General features: G+C 41.2%; 1 protein-coding gene across 1 annotated transcript in view; it reads right to left on the reverse strand.

Annotated features, from left to right (window-relative positions):
- LOC140559791 (cytoplasmic phosphatidylinositol transfer protein 1-like) overlaps positions 1-20,428 on the reverse strand; it is a 59,183-nt gene that overhangs the window by 16,956 nt on the left and 21,799 nt on the right. The window contains exon 3 of the mRNA XM_072683423.1: positions 1,163-1,311. Within this exon, the coding sequence (XP_072539524.1) occupies positions 1,163-1,311 (149 nt within the window). The remainder of the gene's footprint in view (positions 1-1,162; positions 1,312-20,428) is intronic.

Raw genomic sequence — 20,428 nt, forward strand, 5'->3', positions numbered from 1 at the left:
AATTGCTCCGCCTCAGAAAAAAGCATGTGTGTCGGCCCCACCAAGCTCAGCTGCGTCCTTCCTTCTCTCTACACTCTCTGTCTCTTATTATCTACTGGTCTCTCACTCTCTCACGCTCTCCCTTTACTCCCTGTCCCCTTTCTCTCCCCTCCTGTCTCGGTTCTAAGGGTAAGCCAACTCTAAAATGTGGTGCGTAAGCTTAATCTGGTCAACCTGCTGACATGGCTGTTTCTGCTTCAATTAATCGCCCTACTTGTCCAGCAAACAGCCAGCCCACTACGTTCAACTCATCTCTCTTTTATGCATTTTATGTCATCTACACTATATGGACAAAAATATTGGGACACTTGCGTCATGCATTGTTTTAAGGCTATTAAAATAGAGTTTACCTTGCTTTTGTTGGAGTAGCTGTTTAGCTAGATTTTGGAAGAGCATTGCTGTGAGGATTTGATAGACTGCATTCAGCCACGAGAGCGTTAGTTAGGTCAGGATGTTAGATGAGTCTTTCCAGGAATACTGAATGAAGTACCAACCATCATTCCATAGAATATAGTTCCTGTGTTCCTGTGTCAGCAATGGGTGCAATATAGTCTGTGTCAGCAATGGATGCAACTTAAAGAAGCTGAATGTGTTCATTAGAGAGACGTCTACATAAAGTGTATCTCTAATCTTACTTACCTTTTGGGTCCATTTATCTTAGCTCTCTCTCTCCTGCTCTTTGACTCTTTGGCACAGAAAAAGAGTTGCTTATGTCTTTGTGCCCTTGACTATCCATTGATCCAGAAGAGGTCAGTCACTCTAGCTGCCAAACTCTCTGCTGAATCTCTCTGAGCTATTGGACTGTGGCTGCTTTCCTGCTACATCATGTGTCCGGCTACATCATGAACGACTAGGAGTGTGTTTTGAAATGTTGTACCATAAGGACTAATTACAAGAGCCCACCCGCTCTTGTAATTATAGAACACACATATTTGTAATATACACTGTATATAACATTTATTAAATTCAAATGATGACACTCTACAATTCCTTGTGTGTGTGTTCTTTCTTATCTGTCTCAGGTCATCCAGTCTTGTGTAACAGTGTTTTTACTTCTGTAAACAGTCCAGTGCATGAAGCCGTGTAACTGTGTGTTTGTGTGTAAACGCAAGAGGAGACTCACCTATTGAGGTAGACGCGTTTCTCTGTGAACTGGCCGTGGCCATGTGTGGGGTCATTGAAGGGTTCGTTCTGCACCACCTCCACTCCCTCTCCTCGGTCACTCTGCTCGTGGCTGTGTTTACTGATCATATACAGCTGCCCGATCCTGTACTGAAGATACAGACACAGAGAGGGAGAGATCAGTGTGTGTGAGCTAAATGTGTGACCACCTAAGAAGTGAGTGTCTCTGACCCAGCTAAAGCAAGCACTTTACTTTTACACCCACCTTGTAGGGTCAGTGCTACCAGTATTTTTTAAAAAAGGACAGAAGACCCTGAGCTACTGAAAGTAAACTCCAGTGAGTAGCTAGCCAGGATGCTTGTGTTCAGTGTTGAAACTTTACACAAGTAAATGAAGTGGAACTTTTTAAAAATTCGACCTCAGCTGTTTATTTGAGTGCTTTAGAGCTCTGGACTCTGTGGTTTCCTGAGCAGGTGGATCGGTGAATGATAAAACGGGGGGCAAAGTTGTATGAGCAGAAAGACTAAACACAGCAACAAACCATTCAGCTCAGCGCCTGTCCAATATCAACGTCACAAAGGTCAACAAAATAATGAAATTTAATTCTAAAATAAGACTTAGTGAATGAGTCATATATAGGTTCTACAGCACTCCAAGGGAGCGCCAAATAGTATTATGAAAAAGTCACATATTACTGCAGGATATCGTTTAAATACCTAAAGGCCTCTCTTGCATTGACTATTCATGGGAGCAGATCCAGCCAAAAACTGTATAATGGAGAGGAAGAAACGACAACTTTCCCAAAAATAACACAGATCCATGACTCCACGTTTTCACAAGATGAGCCAGACGCCTATGGGAAGAAGGATCTTTATACAGATGCATCCGAAATAGAACTTTATGGTTTAAATAAAAAGCAATGTACTTGGTTAGATTAACCATGTTAAGCATGGGGGTGGCAGTTTTGCTGCCTTAAGTTCAGAATGACATGCACTTTTTTATTGAACAAGCAAATTCTACCAGAAAATAGCACAGTATCTCTCCATGAACTGAAGCTTAAGTGGGTCAGGCAGCAAGACAATGACCTTAAGCACACAAATCTACAAAGAAATGATTAACTGGCCTAAAAACAAATTCCAGCCCCAGTTCATGCGAGCAAGCCCTCCAACATTATTGAGTTAAAGGGGTTTTGTAAGACACATGAGCCAACCTGCCTTGTGTCAACAGTCCGGGCTGCTGGTGGAGGTGATGTAATTGGGTAGAGAATGTTTTCTGAACACTTTGGGCTCATTAATACAATCCCACCCTCCAGGACTGGACTTACCCATCCCTGTTCTAACGGCATGACTATTCAACCAAATCACAAAGCAAAAATCATGGACATGACAATGAGTTCTTCATTGTCAGAGAGTGTAAATGTGTGTGTGCCAATAATGCTAGAATCTAAAAATAAAATGCTCGGGATACGTCTGTGAATTCGAGAATATGGATATGAACTGCTCTGAATATGATTGTGTACCGTAGAATGTGATGATGACATGCTGTCTATTCTACAATAGGAATAAGAAATACGGACGGGTTTGCGCATTCCCGAGTAAGAACATGGAATGCTCAGAATGAGAATGTGAAGTGCTGGGAACATGTCGGTGTACTCTACAGAGAACGAGATGTAAGAACAGGTTGTGAGCAGCAGCAGCCAAACGCCTCTGTTCATTACTGAACCTCCTGCACCATGAATACACACAGTGCCCATTGAAGTCCCCTAGACAGCCAAACGCTGCTAAAAATGGAAACAGCGTGCACGAGCCACCGGCTTGAGAGCCCGTAAATAATTGATCGCCTACTTTCACATTGTGTACTCAGCAGACAAGTGGAGAGAGTGAGAGAGGGGGAATAAAAAGAGAAAAAGAAGGGGATGACTGATTAAAAAGCATCTCAGAGGCAGCGGCTGACGAGAAGGAGGGTGGTGGTGAAGACGGTGGTACTGAGGCAGAGGGCCATTCCCTCTGTGCTAATCAGTGTGTTCAGCGATGCACATGCCCTTTACCGACACAAGCATAATTTTTTAATGCAACAATAACCACAAGGAAGGCTGCTGTAGGATGGCTTTGCCTCATTCTGATTGGTTTCTGACCAATGAAGTACCTGTGCAATCCAAAAAATGACACTAGTGACACTGTAGTGTTAACGCGAGCGTGCATGCTCATGCTTGTGCCTGCATTACTAGATCTGCGTGTCTGCTTAGTCACTTTTTGTACTGGAGTTCACCCCATGGTGTTCCATCGTGTAATATGTATGATAATGTACATGCCCCACTTTGAGTAACAAGAGAAGAGGAGAGAGATTGTGTGAGAGAGAGAGAAAGAGAGAGAGAGTGAGAGAGAGAGAGAGAGACAGACCCCGAGATGCCACTGAGGGTTCCATGGCAACTACTGCTGGGGTCTATTCTGGAACCTGTCAGGCATGGGATGGTTGTAAAGATAGAACCTGAGCAATAAGATCTGAAAATGTACACAAACACAGTGAAAGAACCGTCCTCGGAGGGAAAGTGACGATGCACATGCAGTGCCAGTGTGCTCCCTTTCACATTACATTAGGAACTTTCTGGAAAAACACTGTAATAATAAACACATGAAGCAAATACAAAGCTGCTGAGGGTCTTGTTTAGATCTGCTAAGTGTATTGCTTATGTCTGGTGCTACTGCATGGCACAAAGTCTAGAGGCCTGTCCAAAAAGCTGCTATGTTCAGACGGGAGTCGTAGTCGGTGGCTGAAGATACCATTATGTGTAGTGTCCTCAAAGTGGAGATGTTTATTTTTCATCCTTTTATATACTTTCATACTAACATACTCATTTACTCACTGCCTAATCATCCCAATCAGAGCAGTCTTTTGCAGTTCAGAGTGCAGATGCTCTTATGGCCTCAGCTAATAGATATGGCTTAACTGTATTACTGCAACTGCAAGAGTGTAATTTCAACAGAGTCCTGAAAACTGAAAATGAATCTTAGAAGAGAAATCACATTAGTCAATATTTCTTATTATATTATTCCTCATTTTAAAACTGTTGTGTAATTAAGATCTGTATCTTTTTCCAATGAACGATCATTTTGCTTATTTTCACTTGCTTGATTATCTGCCAATGGGTTAAAATGACTTGAAAGATAAATAATGTGAAAGATATATAGAAGTAAGCCTAATAATAGTCTGATTTATGCTTTATGATATTCATTTGGCAGATATTTTTGCATGTAAATGAAAGCAGTTATTGCAGCCTGTTTTTCATTTGCCATCTTCCATGAAAACCACCAGTAATAATCAAACCTATGCAGCCTGTTTACACCTGACATTACTAAGAGTTTTGTATCTGGATATTATCTGGAACTCCTTTGACTGTATTCTGTTACCACTGCTCATTAAAATGCGTCTCCAGTGAGGCCAGATGAGATCTGATTTACTTTCCAGTGAGCTTTTACTTACATTTACTTTTTACAAGTGTACAAAAGCTGCACCAACACATACATCTTTTCCGTTTCACTTCCTGTAAACAGCGGTTTCTCGTCCAAACTGTCCTTCTCTGAGGGACTGTGAACAGTTTAGAGGAACGGTGGGGGTTCTACAACGCTGCAGAACAACAGAGAGAGAAGCCAGGATCCACAGTAATTATTAGCCGTATTTCCACTTGTCAATCAAACGCATTAATTAACCACTTCACTGAACAGACAGCGCTGATCAGGACGTACCTCTGTGTTCAACAGGCCAGGCCCAACTCAGGACCTCAGTCTAATTCTAGCAGCCAGTAGTGGTGTTCCCACTGTCACAAAATATTAGCATTAGCATGTCGCTAGCTGTTGTCCTAAAGGGAGCCTTGCTATGAGGACCCTGTTGTTTCTCTGGGGGACGGGGTGAGACTGACAGGACCCTGTTATACGCCAGTGTGGAGAGGTATGACTTCTGCTGATGAGAGATGGATATGACATCTCACTCTCTCCAGGCTTCCGACCGCAAAACTGCAATGATTGCTTGTTATTTTAGGGCCATGATACAATGTCTTTCTTCCTGTGCCCTCAGATCAGGCTACAGGAACATACAGTCTTTATGCAGATTCATACATAATATTGTGAGAATCGGTATATTATGCTCTAAGGCTCCCTCTACAATCACTTTTTACTCCAAACCTGCTGTTGTAGCTGCACATACTTATTAATGCCTATGGGTTTAGACTGGGATGTCATAAAAGCTTACTTTTGTCCATATTGTCCGTATGTATCACTTTTACCCCACTGCCATAAATACAAATCATGCTTTAAGCGGATCCTCATGTGCATTTCTCATGTGCTGAAGCTCCAAAAGAAGCATCTGAAGGTAGAGCAGCATGTGGGCTGAGGCGGTGAAGTAATACTATAGGATTTTACTCTAATATGATTCTATGGGTTACGCAGCGTTACACAGCAGCAGTTCTGGAAAGAGGTTCTTCTCCTGCAGCACCACCACCAAAGCTCCACAGTGCAGTAGCAGCGTTTTCCCTGGAACAGAGCTAAGCTTAAGCTACAATTGCCACATAATGCTGCTTTAACTGAACATTAGCAATTTGAGTTATGCAAACCAGAGTAAGCACTAAACCTAACTGGGCTAAATCACTGGTGATGTGCTGATGATGCTGCCAACACAAAACCCTCAGAAAAGGTAAATAAACCTTCATTTTTGGATGCTTCTGGAACCTGAAATTAGGCGACTTTGATGAAAACTGGAGCAGAAGCTGAAGCGAAGCCCCTTGGTTACAGTCCTGCTTTCAGACGAGCCTCCTATGACCAGAGGATATGTGTGTGTTTGTGTGTTTATGGGTGTGCGTGTGCATCAGACAGAAAACCAGAGGCTAATGCCTAGAACAACAACAAAAAAAACCCAGTGATCTTTATCTATCGTGAAAACCACTCGCCATGCAGGACACAGGAACGGATTGCTCCAGCTGCAGGGAAGAAAGGATGGGAGAGCAAGAAGCAGAGTGGCGAGAGAGAGAGAAAGAAAGAATAAGACTGAGCAAGAGAGACAGGGATGAGCAAGATAATGAGAGGAGAGAGTGTGTGTATATATATATATATATATATATGTATATATATATATATATATATATATATATATATATACACACACACACACACTTATATTTACATGTAAAAAGAGAGGGAGAGCATATGAGAGAGAGGTATAGAAAGAAAAGGGCAGCTGGGTTTAACAGTGATGTTCTGGTCAGTGTCATGGGCCTGTAATTACTCTTCTCTGCATGTATGCTGCATTTTCGCACCTTGCACCCAGTGTGTGTGTGCTATTGGTGTGCTGCGCTCCGTGTGTGTGTGTGTGTGTACGTATACATGTGGGTGGTTCATGTGAATGGCACGGCTAAAAATAGTCCGCCTGCAAGTCAGGGCTCTAGGCACTTGTAAGCTTTACACATCTATATTCATCCTTCATTTTCACTCTATAGGAACGGCCAGGGATTCATTACCGCCAAGAGCTGTACAGCAGCCTTATGAAAGCACAATACGTCATTAGTGTACAGGGAATCAGACACTGCATATGAATTTGAGTGTAAATAGGTACTTGTGTAAGTGAAGTACCTTACTGAGCTCATCGAGAGCTGCAGGTATTTGTCTGAGGCCTCCACAACCTGGATTCACTGATGAGCTTTCCTCTTTTTAACAAAGGAGAGCATGCTAATTTGTGAAGTGCTGCTTTGAGCGAGATCAGAACAAGGGCTGCACGATCTATCGTTTCAGCATCGGCATCGCAATGTGGGCCTGCTCAAAAGATCACATCATGCTACTTGATACTTGGAAGATATTCTGATACATGATATGGCAAAAAACTGTACTTCAAAAGAAGGTCTGACTGAACGACTGGGGTAACCTCCGGAAAGCTTGAGTAATCGACTGATGTTAAGCCAATGTGATGTTATCGAACCGTATAAAAACACTCTCATGCCATCTGCTACACCGCAAGTTTCCATTTGGTGTTAGCATTTAGACATTTGGTGCATTAAAGAATCACTGCGTTTGAGAAATGGCATTGCTGAGAGCTTTTAAAGCGAACCGCTGAGCACGTCCGACCGAGCCAGTCTACCACTGTTTCTCCCTTTACATAACCACACGAATCAGCGTTCCTATGTGGTAGTTTACTCATTCCCTCTCCCCTTGACTCTCTGCACACTTCCGATGAGCTAATTAGACACCATTAGTATCTATGGTGAGGCCGCAGCTCAGGGACTTCACTCTGGTGGATTGATATTCAGCACAACGGCTGTCCTCTATCCTCAACGGTTCGGAAAGACCCGGTCGTGGAGTTTTTCAGAATGTAAAGAGGCTCTTAACACTGCAAACTGTGGGAGTATTCACACCGTCGGCGCGGCCTCTATTCAGAATCATTCACACACACACACACACACACACACACACACACACACACACACACACACACACTCTGAGCCAGTTCTAAGTGAGACACATGATGAAAGGACCATTGTACAGGGTTAGGAAATAGTCATAATAAAGCTAAACAAAGCTAAACAAGAGGCAGGAGTGTAGATTTGGCAAAATCTTATTCCACTGTGGGAAATGTCAGAAACCGAGTTTACTGAAATGGTTTAAAGAAACCGACTGCCTGAGCTTTGAGCTCGTTTGTTGTCCTAAATCTAATTAATGTGTTTATCAAAGACTAATGAACTAATGACTCAAGGCAATTACCTACCATAAAATATTAAGCGTAAACACTACGTTTCAATTCACTGCACTGAATATGCAAGTGACCCAAAATTCTCGGTTGGGTCTAAATATGCAGAATATTGAATGAGCATGAGGCTGAACAGATGTCCAAATGTTTGTGGACACCCCTTCTAATGAATGCATCCAGCTACTTTAAGTTGCGCCCATTGTGTCCATACACACACATAGCTTGTACTGCCAATAGAATTGGATTCCCTAAAATAGTTAAAGATCATCAACCTATTGGCACCATGCTGCCTAATGCCAGGCGTGGGCTAGTAGAGGGGTATAAAGCCCCCCAGCATTGAGCTGTGGAGCAGTGGAAGAACTGTGTTCTCTGGAATGATGGATGGTGCTCCATCTAACACTTCTGAGATCCTGACCTCACTAGCGCTCTTGTGCAATCAAGTCCTCACAGCAATGCTCCAGAAGGCCTTCCCTGGACAGTAGAGACAATTACTTCAACAAAAGCAAGATAAACTTTTATTTTTTGTAATATCCTTGATTTCAGAAGAAACAGTGCATGAGCTGGTGTCCCAATTCTTTTGTCCATATGGGCCCTGGCCATTCTTATTGAATGTTATAAGGGATGTTTTAGCTCTGAACTGCTTTCTGAATGATGCAGGGCACAGAACAGCCAATGAGAACAGAGCTTATTTAAAGGCACAGTAAGAAACCCCCCTGTTTAATTCTAAGGCATAAAGAGAGGCTGTGAAACAGACCTTCAAATAAAATACTACAAACCTGTGCTATACAGGCCCTCTAAAATTGGCTACTGTCACATCAGATACTGAAAGATAACAACATTGAAAGCTGAAGTCTTTACCCTGGAGGCTAAAATTCTGCTCCACACACACACACACACACACACACACAATCGCACAAAACAAACCTATTCTTTCTTCCTTTGTCTGCAAAGTTGTTTTTCTGTTTTACTTACTATTTTTTTTGTCTTCAAACCTGAGAGGAAGGCAGGTTAACAGTAGCTGCAAGACCAGGAGAAACCACAGACACAACGCACTAAGCATTTGCTCATTTCTCTTTCCACTGCGGTCGGTGCACAGGTTCTTCGGCTGTGTGAGAAGCAAATACTGCTCGTGGCCTTGAAGCGCAGTAATGACGAACAGAACTATGATAGCGCCTTCAGAGCAGCACAAACTGCAGCGAGGAAGCAACCTTGCACTGAACCTGAGCTAAAGACATCTATGTACACAAGCGCTGCATGCGCCGCTTGTTTGGGCACTGCTATTAATATCCAGCTCTGTGAGGTTAGCTGGAGTTTTGTAGCGTGCATTAATAAATGATTAGTTTTAGGGACAACAGGGATTCACCTTCAAAGGTTTGCTTTTTGTCTTTAACATCTGAGGTTCTCTTTCGTGTGTGTGTGTGTGTGTGTGTGTGTATGTGTGATTTACAGTGTATTTTAAGAGTGCAGGTCAAAAACAGCCAGTTCTGAATTCAGTTTTTGTGACGTCACAAAAAAAAACAATCATTTCCGTACAAGGCGGGGCAATATGGCATTATGGCAATATTTGTGTACAGTGTGTCACTAATTCTGGATGAATAGACCAATAGAAAAGCTCTAAATTACTCAAAATAAACTCACTATTTCGGAGATACACGTTTTTATTGGACAGCGACGACACCATCAATTTTGTCAGTGTTGTAAGCACTGTGTAATTGGAATATTATGTAAGATATAAGAAGTAGAATAAATATATAAAACAAAATATGTAATAGTTTTTTAAATGTTATTTGTATTTTGTATGTAAAACTGAATCAAGAATAACTCCATCAATGAAAAAGAACATACTGGAGCATTTTCAAATATAGTACTCTTGGCATAGTCCTGAGGGGACTGCAGTAGCCAAACTTTCCAATGCAGTTCAGCTGGCCAACATTACGACAGCTCTTATCAGAGCCAGTGAAAAATGATCACCACCTCAAAGACAGCAGTGCACGGCTTGCTCTAGTCGAAATCAAGCCAGTGGCATACTGCAATGCCTGATCAATAACACACCAGCAAGACGTTTGAGACTGAGCATTGCTTTTAACGTATGCACTCTCCAGCCACTAATGCATTCTTTTGTAGCAACCGTTTGCTAGGTAGAAAGCAAAATTGTTGGTCATATTCAACTTGCATAAGTCCAATTACTAATGACTGTAGAAAACACAGACAGCCCAACGTCTAACCAGCTTCTCTCTCCTGATTCAGAGCTGTAATGGTCAGATGGACAGCATTTATTAAATGATTCATTTTAAACTGCGCAGGGTTCACTTTGACATTGTGAGAAAACTGAACGTTGTATTTGTTCATTTTTCGGGTTTAATATAAGGCAGGGTGATATCACAGGGATACCGTGGTATTATTTTGAGATGGTAAAACAGTTCCTGAATTTCTCTGAATTGATAGAGCGCGGTTTGAGAGCCTCTTAGAGAAGCAGACGGTACTTGGAGGCCGTTTATATTGAGAGAGAAAGAAGCTGCTTCTCTGTCACAGGATTCAAACACAACGACTTCATTCACTATAGTCTATTTCTGTATTTCTGGTACTCTCTCTCTCTCTCTCTCTCTCTCTCTCTCTCCATTTTTCTCTCTCTATTTCCACCTCCCAGCCTCATTACTACTGAACTCTGACAGGCGCTTGACTTCTAGTCTTTTTCTTCCACTTACTCTGTCAGAGGGTCCCTTCTTTTACAGTAATCAACACCTTCCAGCTACACCGCACTAGCAGGACCATCTTGTTCTGCCTTTGTCCTCGTTTGACCAGGGAAGTGACCCACCTCTGCAGAGCTCCAGAAAGCACAGAGGCAGGCTGGCCGGCCAGCCCCAGAGGGCAGGGCCCGGCATGGAAAAACTCATTACATAACGGAGCAAATGATATATTTATTGAATATTCTCAAGTCTGAAATGTCTCTGGCAGTGCATTAGACAGACAGACCCCCCCTCCCCCTCTCCTTTTCTCCCTCGTCTGATCAACCTTTCCCTGTCTAACTGCCTCTCTTCTTTACACCCACTCAATCTTTTCTTCTCCTACTCTCCATCTTCGGCTACCTCTCACCACCTCTCTCTCTTCCCTCTCCCTGCCTTGTTCCTTTCCCACTCATTAAGTAACTGGAAAAAGGTCAACAAATACTAGGCATGTTTAATGGGAATTGCTACAGCTTTAGAAGCAGTGAAGCACGTGTGTGTGTGTGTGTGTGGGTGCGTATGCGTGTGTGCGTATGTGCGTATGTGCGTGTGTGTGCTTAGGTTCCAGCGCTTTCCATTACAATCAAAGCGAGGTCAGCGTGCCAAGGCTATTTATAGTCAGGATGGAGAGCAGTGACTGACTGCTATCACAAGGTGGCCGTACCAGTCACAAGACCTCAGATGGAAGTGACCTTTTCACCCCCCCCCCTCCCCCTCCACTCATTTTCCCACCTGGGCTGAATCCCAAACGTCTCTCAATGTGGACATACAGTGCAGTGTACACACTACGGCATATGACCCTAGATCATATGACCATGACTAGGAGAGGCATATTGTAATTCAGTTCGAAGCAGTGCTGGATAATATTACAATTTCCAGATGTTATGGATGATGGATCAAACATTCAGACATAGGTTTAATAGGTTCTTTCCAATTGAATTCAACTGCAGTTTCAGCAATCCAAGATAGCATGTGACTGGTTCTACTGTGCGAACTGCTGATCTTCTGGGATTTTGAGCGGTGCACCATCCAAAATGTCTGGGATGAGCTGGGGAGTTGTGGATCAGGTGGGGTGGTGATCATCCAACATCCTGACCTCACAAAAGCAAATCCTCATAGCAATGCTCGAAAAGCCTTCCCTGGACAGTAGAGACAGTCAGAGACAGTTACAAATCTAGGATAAACCCTTTTTTAATACATTGATTTCATAAGAAACAATAAACATGTGTCCCAATACTTTTGTCTATATATATATATCACTCGGCACTACTCTAAGCTTGTTGAAAAGTAGTCTGCAAAACCAAGCACGAGTTTCCCTCCCCCAATGCTGCTCAGAGCAGATGAACTTTAAATGCTGAAAGTACTGACAGGAAACCAAGCGTGTGACCCTGAATGCATGTAGCATGCATGCCACAACTTGCAGGTTCATATGTTTTCCATCCAACTCACATGTCTCTTTCTTGCTCTCTCTCTCTCACACACACACAAATGCAATGCTGGGTCCAGAGTCATATGCTCTTCCAGATGCTTTTCATTCCCCGCACAGAAGATGGAACACCATGCACGCGTCACAGGAGGTGTGGGGTCAACGTCACGGCAATAAACGGCTCATGTTTTGCAAGGCAACAGCATGCAGAACTGCAGAGGAGAGAGACTTGGGCAAGAGTGACAAAGAGATTGGTGTCTGGAAGGAAAATGCCTGTTGATTTCTCTCTATACACTGGCCTTACGTTCTTTACTTCGCTACATTTGTTTTGCCTGGTATTTTTGAAAACACTGACAAGAAAAAAAAAACTGACATTGCAATACATATATTTTTTCTGTGATAGTAAAAAAAACAGGAATTTTCACTAGATTTTAGGGCTGTATTTGGCTGTTCAATACGAAGATTCGACTATGAGTTGATAGCCCCCCCCATATTGGGACATATGTTTGAGCATTTAAAAGTTTATTTCTTTATTCTTCTTTATTTCTCTTTAAACATAAAAACTAAATCAATAAAAGAAAAAAATTGTCCAGATTGGAATGAGACGAAAAGAAAAATGGTAGGCCTGACAGAAATATGCAGCGCCTCCCACTTTGTAATAATAATAATAATGATAATAATTTCTGGTCTATAACAAGTTTATTATTTTTCATTAAATATAAATATGTTAGATTTATTTATTAAGATTAAGATTCTGAAATATTTAAGATGTTGTTTTTCCTAAACAACAAACTGCTAACAGGTCTAAGACCTGGACAGTATAAATCAAAAGGCAAATGGGTGGTCGTGCTTCCCTGTGTTCTGAAGGGCCCAACAGGGATCTCCGAAACCTATATTTTGAATGAGCCTGTAAATAAAGTTACTACCTGCATTGAATCTGCCCAGATCGCTGGAAAAAAAGTGGTTTGCCATGTTGCGTGTTGTTAAATGCTCACATTTACGGTTTGATAGGACTCTCCTTTACAAATCCAAGATGCCTCCATACTTCAGACCAAAACATCTATGGCTAGCTTAACTTACCACCCCCTGCTTCAGTTTATTCCACAGTTTCTAATTCTTCGTTAAAATGTAACGCTAACTCTGACACAGTCAGAACGATCAGTAGATTTCCTGATTGCTAATATAATCAATAGAACTGAAGGTAAAGAGCGTGAGTAACAGGAAGGAAGAGAGAGAAGACAGGGAACCAGAGGGAAAGGGGTAGAGCTGGAAGGACAGAGGGAGTGGTTGTAGTGGTGGTAGGGGGTGTCCTCTGACAAAAATAAACTGCACACCACCAGGTCTCCCCTCGACGTCACTAAGCACAAGGTCCAATTTTAGAGTGCCGGAGACTCTCTGGGAAAGGAGGGGTAGTGACTGCACATGCTGGGAGAAAATATGTCATGGAAACAAAGACAAGGCCACAGGTAACTGGACGAGAAGCCAAGGACTGCGAGAGAGGGGGACAGAGAGAGAGAGAGAGTAGTGTTCATCCCTGCAGAATGGGGACAGATCATGTGAATGAAAAACAAATGTAATGCTTTGAATTGAATTTCACTTCCACAGAGCTCTGCTTCCAAAAATGCACTGATCTGTTACCAGCTCTGCCCTAACTGGTCCCAGATCAGACGTAAAAGGGTGGCTTTCAGAGGGAGCACTCCAAACCTCAGAATCAAATTTCATTTGAAGTAAATCTGTCTCACATTTGGATGGCATACATGAGGCAAAGTGCTCGAAAGTTCATCTTCTGACTGAATGAAGGCTTCTGCCAACACTCTGCGTGCACATAATGAATTGCCATTTGGTGACAGCTAGTGCTTTTCCAAGAACATGCTTTCAACGAAACGAGATATTTATAAGCGTACACTAGCCAGCGTCTTGGCAAGAATGTCGTCACTGAGCGACTGTAACCAAGGGAATGTTCCTTGGCTTTCTCTGTGTGAACAATGGAGGGATCTACATTACTCGCTGTCGAAGCTTTGAGGCGTTTTGTTTTTTACGTCGGTGCATTTTTCAGCAGGATCCTCCTCCTTTCTGCAGGATCCACTGAGCACCGAAACCTGACACTGTGATGGAATATGAATAAACAGAGGCTGTACTAGGGGTGTGCATATTTATTTGCGGCCCGATTCCATTCAAACGGTATTCAGTATAGATGAATTTGAATGTAGCCTACACACGGGACACTGGTTACGTCTATGGTTGGTGTGGCGCAACAGATAACACCACTACCTACCACTGAGCTACCACACCACGTGGGAGAGTGGGGTTTGATTCCCGGCCTGGGTGACTATGCTGCACTACACCAATAAGAGCCCTTGGGCAAGACTCCTAACACTACATTGGCCCACCTCTGTAATACGAGTAGCCATGTAAGTCGCTCCGGATAAGAGCGTCAGCTAAATGCTGTAAATTTAGACCACTTTTAGACATGTAACTGGGCAAGTTACACTAACTATTGTTCTTTAACAATATATTGCCCCATAATAATTGGGATAAATTACATAATTATCGTTTTTTCACTGTCATTTTTATAATGGCAAAAGCACAGCATAAAAATAGCAATTACACCCTTTTAAAGCATAATGAACAATTAATTATTAGGACATCAGACATTGGAATTGGACTATCAAAAAGGTTTAAATACCCTAAATAAATAAAACATTACTAAAATAAAAAAAAATAAAAAAATAAAAAAAACTGTCAGACCAAACCAGCTGATTTAGGTTAACTGGCTCTCCACGCTAAGAAAAACATAATGGCCAATATCAAGGTCAGCTAAAACTACTGAGGGCATGTCCACATATTGTACGAAAACTGACCGGCCTGGCGGTAAATCAGTTTTACCAGAAATGACCTGGACTTTATCCTGCCGGCTTCCGGGTACAAAATCTGCATAATGTCCAAGGAAGCTCATATGGGAATACAGCAGGTAAGTTCACAGAGAATTCACAGTGGATGTGCCTCGGTAGCCTTGTCTGCCATATTCGATGTGCTGTAAACAAAACACTGCTATTTCTGCAGCATACTTTTTTTGTGTCATACCGTGCCTCCTGGATGCGCCTGACCGGAGTTTATCTGTGAAAACGGCTTATGTTTCACCACTTAAAAAACAATAAATAAATAAATAAAAATAAACCACTCTTTTTCTTCTTGGCATCAATATGAATACACGATAGCTCATACTGTAGGGTCTTAAGCCTGTTTCACACCACACACACTGTAAACACTGTAAGCAGTATGCTCCTATATTAATCAATGTAGTCTTTCACACCGGCTGTGTGTATGAAATGCCAGCGCAGCGGTACTGCGCACATCAAGTGCAAAAGAACACTTTGGGTCTATTTTTGCTGTGCGCCAAACGTGGCCTTCCAGAGGTTCCTAGGCAGAACGTGTACAAAATGCAGCATATACTATATATCTCTCTGATGTCCAATTAAAAAAGCTGGATGAATAGACCAATAGAAATGCTCTAAATCAGGGCTGGGCGATATGGTATAAATATTATATCACGATATTTAAAGAGTTTTTTTGTGATACACGATATTCATCACAATACATGTGTGTAATCACAGACTAAAAACATCAGTATCAGATTCTCCTAAACTACTATTCAGATCCTCTCTGTACTGAATACAGTGATTTATACTCTATAACATCTGCTGCTCTTCATCTAATGAACCCAGTCTAATTACACTGTTAGTAATGAAACCTGCAGCTGATCAGTGTTCATTAACACTAACAGTCTCCTCCATGTGATTAGAAAAGCAGATTATCACAATAACAAAATTCATCACGGTATGATAAAATATCGTCATATTGCCCAGCTCTATTCTAAATTCCTCTAAATAAACTCTTACTCTACATAATGGTCATTCAAAGATAAGAGCATTTTTGCCTTCTCCTCTAAAGTCACCATTTTTCATATGCATCTCATTATGTATCTCCAGTTTTCTTGCTAATATGTAATATGCAGTATTCTTGCTAAATGTACAAACTAGGCCAATGAACATATCCATAAACAGCTGGTGCTAATACTTTTGGAATTAAACAGTGAATGAGTAGGTGTCCCAATACTTTTATCCATACAGTGTATATCTAAACCCATTGGAGTCAAAGTTTGTATTTATTTATTCCACAAAAATAAAAGCTTTTGCCACCTGACATTGTAAGCAAAACAGCGACCCATCTATCAAAATCAAAACATTCAGATAGCAGTGAGGTCCGTTAGCAGCTAATGTAAAAAGATATACTCAAATTTAGTCTGCATAAAGATTATTGAAGCAATATATAAACAATAATAACATTTTTAGTTTGACACGTGTGTTACTATAAAATAACAGTGGGGAAGGGAATCATAATAATACATACAGTGACTTAAACTTTACCTTCTCTTATAAAAATAAATAAATAATAAGATTTAAATATGAATAAATAATCTCTTCTGATTAGCTACAGCCATTTATTTATTAACACAAAACTCAATTCGCCAAATGGTCCATAAGCTCATTAACCACAAGCTAATCTTTATTTCCATCCCTGACACACACACACACACCTGCGATCATAAGGCTTCTCTGGATCAATTCCAAAAATCAACACAATGATTTCACAGCCTGTGGTTAGAGAATGTGAACCTGCTGAGTTTAAACAGCGAGGCCAGCTCGCAGCGAAGGCCTTGAGTTACTGAGCTGAAGGCAGCACAGAGGAAAACCCAACCAGAAAGATAACAAGATCAACATTCACTGAAGACAGACCTCCTACTCTCAGAGACTCTATCAGAGATCTGGAACACTTCTGGATGTAGCCTGCACTGTCCCCAGTTAGGCTTTTACAATCAGTTTACTATACTTGCGTAACTTCATAACAACATCCGCCATTGTCAGCCAATGTCATAAGCTACAACTGTCTAGACGTTATAACTGTTAATGTATGATATAAAACTGGGCAAAAATAACTCATGTGTACAAAATGCACAAAGGAACTCTTCCGTGAATTAAGGACGCTCCAAAAATAGTGCCTGCAGTGATTAAATCAATCTGAAATGCACTGAATCCTGTTTGTTGTCATTTTACAAGCAGATGGCAAACCCTCTTCCTCTTTTTGACTTTTTAGTGAACTGAAAAGCATCCTCTTCTAGCCTTCTAGCCAGTTCACTTATCAGTATGATCTCATGTACTATGTATATATATAAACATAGCTCCCTGCTCGTAGAGTCAGGTCAGAAATATAGTGGCCTTGGCTTTTAGCATATTGTAAAGGAAGTGTTTTAATTTGTGCCAAAATGTATTTTGCATGACAGTGAATGTATATATAGATATAGACTAGATATAGATATATTCACAGTGAAAAGCATCCTATTCTAGCATTCTAGCCACTTACTTTTCAGTAAAAAAAAAAAAATAAAACAAAATGTATATGTAATGCATTTTGCATGACAGTGAATGTATATATATATATATATATATATATATGTGTGTGTGTTTTTCTATATAGTCTATATCTATCTATCTATACATTCACTGTCATGCAAAATACATTTTGGCACAAATTAAAACACTTCCTTTACAATTTGCTAAAAGCTTTTGGGTATTCGGCCTTCTGTCTGACCACCCTTACTTTTGTCATTTGTTTCACTGGTAGGAAATAACCCATGGCCACTGTATTTCTGACCTGACTCTACGAGCAGCGAGCTCACAGCACACATCAACAGTGGCTTTTTACACAGGCACTTACTTTAAGCACAGTCGCACAGGCACGGTTTCCCATGCAAAGCAGAGTGGTTCCCGTTTCTGGTCTAAAATACACCAGTGGACAGTGGTTATAAACCACTGTAGCTACGTTCACATGTTTACAGGGTAAAATAGCCCAGATCTGAATGACACAGTGATGCAACCGCTGTCCGAACAGCAGAACTGAAATGTATGCAGTCTTTCTCATAGCATTCACCTTCATAGCAACCTCATTACTATGGTTCCATGTCATTTCATAGAAAGAGCACAACTAAAAGAAAAATATAAAATATTTGATTAAAATCAAGTGAACGGCTCTTCAAAATCATTTCAGTTACTTTAAAACTATTTTAAAAACCTTTTCAAACAGGTCGAGTGTTTTATTGCTGTTTTGCCCATGAGTCCATGTCCCTTTGCTAGCATTCATCCTCACAGCAGATAAACAAAAGAAACTGAGATATATAATAACAGTCACTTCTGGAGCATTATCTGTTCAGTCTAATGTCAGATATAGGCCACCTTAAGAAGAACGACCGAACAAAACAATCAGATTTGGGCAGTAAATTGGATTTGGACCAGTTTTACCTGCAGCCTGAACATAGCCTGTCTGTTCAAAATGTTCAAACAAATCTACAGTCAGCTACATCTTTCGCAGATCATTGGGGACTGGTGTATTTCCAGGACTTTTCTTCTGGTAAAATGTCTGCTGTAGAAAGTGCTACAGGAATAAAATGTAGTGGAAGTGAATTGCAGGCCTCAGCCACTAAGCTTCAGGATTATCCTTCACCTCATATCTCCATTCTGTCCTACGCTTCCCTTTATCTTTCTTACCATCCACCCATTCATCTACCCATCAAAGCTTTTAGAATAAAAGTGCTGTTTTGGGTTCAGCTGTTGTATCCATATTCCCGTCCCCCTGATGGTGAGAGATGATCCCAGATCAGATTCCTGACTCCCAGTGGGAAAAACTATGATGACAATGTTGAGGTCCACTGTCTCTGGTTAAGATGAGATGTTCTTGTACTTTTTCCTCATCCTTTCAAAGTTCACGTTAATTTGCTAAGACGTTCAATAAAGTGAATGGACCAAACTGGATTCAAAGATCTTGAGCAAAATGGTTTACTCTGATGAAATGTTTACAGGTACATCAGATATGAGACCAAATCAGACATGATGGCCTGTCTAAGCACAGCTCGAGCTTCTTCTTTTTTTTTTTCTTCAAAAGTCTAATGTGACAGATGATGAGGACGACTGAGAGACCCTGGGACTGGGAGAACCTTGGGTGGGTTAAAACATCAATCAAACGTCAACATAAATTTTTAAAGCAGACATTATTGTTTTAACATTATTTTAATTGACCTTTTTTCATGACTTTTAGGTCTCCAATTAAACCACTAAGAAACTGCTCCATGAGGTCCAGCTCCATTCAAAGCTACAGTTCGAAAACAAAGTATGAAAGTAAAGGAAGTATGAGAATCTGAAACTACACATTAAAACATATCAAACAAAAAGGTGGAAAGTTTTGAGGGCATTCAAAAGCAGCACTCGCGCGAGCACCAGAAGAGGAAACACACAAAAGCTATTCTAGACGATGGACCACCACAAGCGGCAAAACCTCTCTACATGTTCTCTGTATGCACTGCTCACGTTGCTGGTTCATACCTCTTGTGCCGCCAACACTGGCAACCGTGTAGTTTGACACCGTTTTGTCCGCAATCACATAATTTTGGCCTTGCATCTGCAGGAGGTATGAACCCGTCTTTATTAAGCACTGGTAGGAGAGCTGTTTAAATCTGTTGTAGCCACTCTATCTTACGAGTTTCCAGTAAATACGTGACTAAGGCTAGAATCCAGGCTTTTACGTTGATTGACGGAGCCAGTGTGTGTGTTTGGGTTTGACTGGATATAAACCATATCTAATGACTCTGTTCGCCCATTATTTTAAGCACATGTCTTGAAGGGAAGGGAGCGGCAGAAATACACTAGACCACATACACTTTCATAAGGGGTATAAATAGCCCACTGCACTGCTGACTAATATACTGTTCTTGTTTAAATCTACAGTAATAGTATAATATATTTATATATAAACCTTTATTTACAATTCTGTCAAAATAAACAAATGCATTTTGAATGCAATTGAACTCAATTGATCTTTTTGGAGGAAAATTAATGAATTAGATTAACTGGTTAATCTACAAAAAAATCCATAGACTAATCAATAGAAAAACAGGCACCAGTGGCAGCCCTTTGATAAATCACCCTAGTTCCTCAATCACCATTATATTCTATATGAGTCGGGCACTGAGATCTGAGAACTCTAAATCACTGTAAATATATAATGCGAATGGGCAAGGAGTTGGTCAAACTCCGGGGCTCCAGAGGTTCTTCTTTTCTCTCTCGCTCACATTTACTTCTCACACAAACACATAATGAAACCACTTCTTCTTGTTACACACCCTGCTGTTAAGGGCCTAGCCCAACATTAACCCCAGCAGTACTGCATTCAGCATTGCTGAGTGGACGTGGGCATTTGAAAATGACTAAAATATCATCTCCCAGAACAGATCATAACCTCCATAAACAAAATCAGGCTCTGTTTGGACAGTGCACTGCAGTGC

This window comes from Salminus brasiliensis, chromosome 7 (assembly GCF_030463535.1).
Source record: "Salminus brasiliensis chromosome 7, fSalBra1.hap2, whole genome shotgun sequence".
NCBI lineage: Eukaryota > Metazoa > Chordata > Actinopteri > Characiformes > Bryconidae > Salminus > Salminus brasiliensis.